Genomic DNA, 6496 nt, shown 5'->3' with positions numbered 1-6496 from the left:
TGTTTCGCTCGGCAGCAAAGTTGTTTTGCGTCTCGTGCTTTGAAACCATCGCTACGCTCAGGATTCAATTTTTGAACCACAACTCAATCTTAGCACCCTTCGCTTACTCGTGTTATAACAAATAGTAGAGTGTTGTGTATGTTATGCGATTACTCCGACATTTGTGAACCGAAGTCGATGATTCTTTATTTTACGAACCTGATTCATTGAATTTCAGCCTCGTTCCGTTACTCGATTTCAATAGAACTTGGCACATACAATGTGCTTCCAATGAAAATAAAACGGATAAGTAAACTTTTGACGTCGGTTTTCTTTTAAATAAAAATTTTATCGTTATGTTGGTAACGAATTGAATTAAATTTTAAGTACGACACAGTTGTCATTTCTTGCACGGTGATTATTTTATTGTTTAGAACATGAACAAAATACAACTGGTAACTTTTGTAACGCGAATAACTTTTAAGAATAACTTTTGTTATTCTTGTTTTACATGTACCTGCAAATTATTCTGTGATAATTACTTCTTTACATTGTTAAATAATTTGTAAAGCGATTGAGTGATTATTATATCTAGTAATTTTTTTTATGATACCGAGTGGCGGGGCAGACAAGCCGTGCGTCAGATGGTAAGCGACACGCCTGTTACAATTATTGCAGTGCCACTCAGAGCTTTAAATCACAGATTCTCATATATGTATGTATGATAGACACACGCTTGGCCACAATCTTCCCTGCCCTGAATGACGACGGTACGCGTTTGTCTGTCTGTCTAAAAAAAAATTAGTGCTTAATCAAAATGATGTTGGCAATTGTCATTTTGCTCATATGGTTATTTTGATAATAACAAGATACTTACTCAGTTTCCTCACAAAGCACACGCATCAGTCCTCGGCCTCTCCATGCGTCATGAGTGGACGCGATTCTAATTTCCACAACTCGATTGCAGGTCTTCGGCAGTTTGTCCCATATTCTTACTTCCCGGTCCAGGTGCCCCAGCACTTTGAGGATGCGACGAAACTTAGGGTGCGGGCAGTCTTCTGATTTGTCTGTGTAGTCTACTTCCTGTTGGTAAAGACAAAAAAAAATTATTAGTAAAGAATTAGAAAGTGTTAAATCTCTGGAAAATTAAATTAATGATTTGCTAAACAGATTTGAAGCTCACATGAACACACGATAGCCCTTAAAACAAACCACCGTAACAAAGCTGGTTAAGGCTGAATTTACATTGCGGCGGAACGGAATGGAATGGAAGCGTCAATATCGCATCGCTGGATTCCGAAAGAAAGTCCGCTAAAAGCTCGAGCATTCTCCCGAATTTGCGGACTTTCTCGCTACTGCGCCTTGAAGCTATAGTATTTCGTCGACATTTGCCGACACACTGCGTCTGCCTTTGGGCCACTTCCCACGGATTCGCCAGGCGCCTCGGACGTCAGCTGCGAAACTCTCGCGAATGTGCGAGCATCCTCGAGCATTCGCTAGAATTCCGCCGAAGACACGCGAAGTGATTTTTGGTTTGTATCTAGTTTGTACGTTACACAATTGACCATAAAGTTCATTATACTACATACAATATCGTTACAAAAATTCGCTTCCATTCTGTTCCGCAGCAATATAAATTGAGCCTAACTCTTAGCTAAAAGAGCACACATGGAGTCTTTTTGGGGATTTTTGAGTCTTTTGACAGAGCTGAATTGTATTAAGTATTATGCGCATGTATTTTTGTGCAAGATATTTATATTATTTATCTTGTACATTTGGGAATGTTAAGTAGAAACACCTCCAGCTAACGGTGAATAAAAACATCGTGATGACACGTCAAAGACATTTCATAATCCTTGGCAAACGTGAGATGGCCACATATTGTTTTGGGCCAGTACAACCTAAATCTCTATGATCTCCTTTAAATTTTATCTATTTATTTAGTCATGTAATTCAGGCTACATGACCCATATAACATATACCTTAACGACTGACATACATACAATATAATATAACAATATAACAAACGAAATAACTAATCTACACGAATTGCTCTTTGTCAGCGACGTGTGTTGCAATCTGGTATCAGGTAACCGGCCGCGGAATCGCCGATATACAACACCCTTCGGCCAAAACTCCTCCGTCATGAAGGTCGACAGATGTTCAGGCGATACTCTCACCACAAACGAATTAAAATTCACGTTGTGGCGGGACTCCAACCGCTCGATCCTTAGCCTGATGTACTCCACATCTCCTGAGATATCGGGGCGTAATGAAGTCGCGACAGGTACATCAGCGTCGTCGGTATGACGGGTTGACGATGATGTACCTCATTGGAACAAAATCACGGTAAATAGGCTAGTCGTCGATAATTAGCCTATCTAATGTCTGATTTGTTTTTTCTTCTTTTATGCCATTACCGCGCTGAAGGCAGTCATGCGAATCGCGCGATAGAGCGTGAACCTTCGGTCCTGAAGCCTTGAGCTGATTCATATCGTCCATTGATTAATTTTGTTTCGAGGAATCCTGCAGATAGCTTACTCTCGGCTGCCTTTAAGATCACACATTGTTATCATAAATCATAACAGAATGTGAACTTCTCAATCCACCGCATATGTTTGGAACACCAGTATAAGTTGATACCTACTTACAGTTTTATGAATTAGATATATTTTTTTTTCCCCTTAGTTTTCAAGGAAGATAAATTCCTGTTCAGGGCCGCGCAGTAACCTTGTCATCGTATTTCTCCTCAAAGAAACTTTTATCTCCTTTATTGGGGGTTTATTGATTTTCCGTCAAAGACATCGCCTAAGGGAAATTGAAAAGATAAACCCTCTTCAAACTGTACTACAGATATTACGGGTTATTATCGAAAATTGAAGTTACAATGGGCTTATATATTACTTTCTATTTTGATTGCTCAAATTTTGTATTGACTTGTGAGCTACACGAAATATTTATCAATAAGAAATATGTTTTGGGATATTACAACCGTACATTTTTCTGTCGCCAAGCCGATATGTGAGCATTACTGCGTTTCGGTTTTGAAGGGGTGCTGGTAAAATTGCTGGCGCATGGGACATCAACTTTATGTGTCAGGGTGACGAGCGCAGTAGTAGTGCAACTAAGATCTTTGCAATTTAAAGCTCTAAGTGGCACTGCAACTGTTATGGGTAGACGTGTCGTTTACCACCAGGCGCACGACTAATTCATCCTGCCACTTGATTTTATAAAAAAAAATGTTTAAATAAATAATCTGTTTCGATGTAACTAGTATCTCTATTTTTAAGCGACTTCAAAAATATACGCGATTTCAATCCGGAAAAATAGTTTCATTTCCTATGTGTAACAATCGCGAAAACCTAAGAACTCGAGACATAATTATTTTCAATAACTTTCATTACGATAGATTTTAGTGGTAACTGATGGACATATCTGTAAGTTATTTGTACAAAATTGTACTTTACACGATTTGCACTAGGTTCAAATTGACAGTTCTCCTTCTTATTTTGTAACGTGTGAAGTAGATTATGATCGTCATCTATATAAATTCATACGATCGATTTCAAAATAATCATTTATTTATTCAGTACACGCGTTCCAAGCTCTTTGTTGGCCGAGCTAATTATTTCGCTATCGGCTAATTGAAATCCAAAACGAGAATCAACACCTGCGCAGTGCGCGGAAGTTTTGCGCTGGCAATGCGCCGACGCACAATAATTCACATTGCGCTAATAAAAGTGCTAAATGAACAATGTTCTAGTTCGTGATTTTTATAATTGAATCTTTGACTCGTTCTTCTTTTTATTGTATCGACGGCATCACAGAAATCTGAATAAGTGGCCATATATTTGGATTTCTGTGACGGCATGCACCATACTGCGTTGACTGGTTAACTTTAGGTGAGATACGAGTATGATGTACTGAAATTACTTTTTGAACTTGAATCATTTGAACTTAACGGGAATTTGAAGTTAATTTTCCACGTCATAAATAACAAATACTACTAATTATACTCAGACTACTGTCTGTTCTGCACCTATCATCAATCTATTATACGTCCCACTGCTGGACATGGGTCTCCTATAAGGCCATAGTACGTGACGTTGGTCCAGTGGGCACTTTCCATGTGTTTTCCGATGTTAGTGCAAATGTGCACCGTCCTCGACGTGCAGTACAAAAATATTATCAGACGTAACAAAAACAGACGAACCCTCTAAAACATTCTCAGGTACCTTTTGTATTTTTAACCGACTTCAAAAAAAGGAGGAGGTTCTCTATTCGATTGTATTATTTTTGTATGTATGTTACGAAATAACATTTTTTTATAAAAAAAATTAATGCGCATTTGACCCCCATCTCACCTAATAGAAAGTGGCGATGAGGTCGAGGAAGTAGCATGCACACCTAAATAATGCCTCTTCACTCTCGCCTTGAAAAGGTCCAAGTTGTAGCGTTCGGGGAACTAGTCTGCAGGCAGGGAATTCCACCCTCTAGCCTCTCGCCATACAAATGTGGAAGCGAAACGCTTCGTGCGAATCCTAGGAATATCCACAACAGAGGGGTGGAATCCCAGCCCACGTCTAGTCTCCCGATGATGGAAAGGGGAAGGCAGAATCAAGTTAAGCAATTCCATCACACGCTCTCCGTGATATATCCTGTACAATATCGATAAGCTGGCAACTCTACGGTGGTGTTCAAGGCTCTGCAGCTTCGCCTCTACTAATTCCGAGTCTATATATACGTATATAGAGTTATCGCGTAACAAGATAAAATTTGTGAACTGATTTTGATGATTCTTTTTTTGTTGGAAAGAGATTACCTTAGCATTGGTCTCGTTTAAATTTGAAGAAAATATTCCATCTCTAAGGGTGGCAAACTAGGGGATGAATCGGATCACTTTCCGGTAACCGATCCCAATAAAACTTGGCAAATAGATGTAATTCCACGAACTTTTGGTTGTTGAGGTCGTTTTTTTATATAAAAAAGTTACAATTATATTCATGTAAAGTTGGTATTTCTTTGGTTGTCGGTTGTTACAAACGTGTATATAAAACCAGGTTTATTATTTTAAGAAACACAGTGAGAAGAGTGTTTCGATGGATTAAACGCCATTATGTTCTCGACACAGCAGAATTTGTATAAATACTTAATCTGTACAGACCTCTCTTTTAGCAATTCCGTTAATGACAAGGCCCACAAATTCTCCATGATCATCAACAGCCGCGACCGACACGCCATCTTCCAAGCTGCAGGTAGCATACTCTTCCAGCTCCAGGCAACGCGAGTCTGGAGTTTCCAGCAGCTGCACTGCTTTATTCATGGGTTCATCTATGAAAAAGAACCTGGGAAAGGAAAGCGTATTTTATGTTTATGTAAAATATTTACAGCCATTGCAATAATAATAACTGCATTTTAAAGAAAGCTTTTCAATAAATTTTCTCTTGTGATCCCGCATCTCGCATCTTAAATCTTTGAAACCGAATTATGTACATCTGGTGGTGGATGATAATCCGAACTAATATTATAAATGCGAAAGTGACTCTGTCTGTTACGTTTTCACAATTAAACGAAAGAAAGAAAAAGAATTTTAGTAAAGAGATAGATGAGATCTAGAAGAAGGTCTCAGGCTGCTTTTTTCACAAAAATAAATCTTAAACAGGGTGAAATAGGGAATATGAAAGTTTGTATGGAGAACCAATAAAACTACAAAAATTTGTATGATACAGTAGGCTACTCGAAGTACTTCTTCCATGTAGATAAATTCGCGGGTACCAAGAAGTAAGCTAATAAAAGTGGAAATCTACAGAACCGGATGCAAAATCGAATAAACGGACTTGTCAACTTATGTCTCAGGGTGACAGGCGCAGTTTCAACACTGATTTTTGATCATTAGATATTTGCGATTTAAAGCTCTGAGTAGCACTGCAACTGTTATAGATAGGTGTGTCGTTTACCTGCAGGCGCACGGTTTGTTCGTCCCGGCACTTGCTATCATAAAAAAAGTTGATGAGTGGTGAAGAAACTTTCATAACTTTGTCACAGGTGGTGCAAACGGCAAAAAAGCTGTTTTAACCTATGCCTTATGAATGAGTAGTAGAGTTAATAAACTCGATGTGACGATTTTAAGTGTAATTTGGTTACAATTTTTTATTTGGATTTTATGGTTTACTATTGTAACATACGTATGTAAATATAAAAATACGAGCATGACTTGCTGATAAATGTATATTTTCGTGCCAACTAGATTACACATTACATTATACAGATACTATATATTATTTTCGTGCTTTGACTATGGCTGTTAAGATGCCTCAAAGTGTTTTTGAATAGAACAGAAAAGAATAGAATAGAATACATTTATTTGCCAGAATACAGTAATGATAAAGGTCTTAAATAAAATTAGGTAGGTACAAACGTAGAAAAAGCAGATGTACAAACGTTAATTTCATGTTCAGTTTCTACTGTTAATTACACTTCAAATTGATGTAAAATTTGTTTTTGAAAATTCTTAGTA

At 37.9% G+C, this 6496-nt stretch overlaps 1 protein-coding gene across 1 annotated transcript in view; it reads right to left on the bottom strand.

Annotated features, from left to right (window-relative positions):
• Window positions 1-6496, bottom strand: part of LOC113225579 (dopamine N-acetyltransferase-like) — a 41893-nt gene that overhangs the window by 11226 nt on the left and 24171 nt on the right. The window contains exons 3-4 of the mRNA XM_026457907.1: window positions 5144-5324; window positions 857-1062 (exon numbers count right to left, since the gene is read on the bottom strand). Of these exons, the coding sequence (XP_026313692.1) occupies window positions 857-1062; window positions 5144-5324 (387 nt within the window). The remainder of the gene's footprint in view (window positions 1-856; window positions 1063-5143; window positions 5325-6496) is intronic.

This window comes from Hyposmocoma kahamanoa, unplaced genomic scaffold (genome assembly GCF_003589595.1).
Source record: "Hyposmocoma kahamanoa isolate Upper Pololo Valley unplaced genomic scaffold, ASM358959v1 168, whole genome shotgun sequence".
NCBI classification, from domain to species: domain Eukaryota; kingdom Metazoa; phylum Arthropoda; class Insecta; order Lepidoptera; family Cosmopterigidae; genus Hyposmocoma; species Hyposmocoma kahamanoa.
Note: the sequence above shows the minus strand (reverse complement) of the source record. Positions and strands in the feature narration are given on the sequence as shown.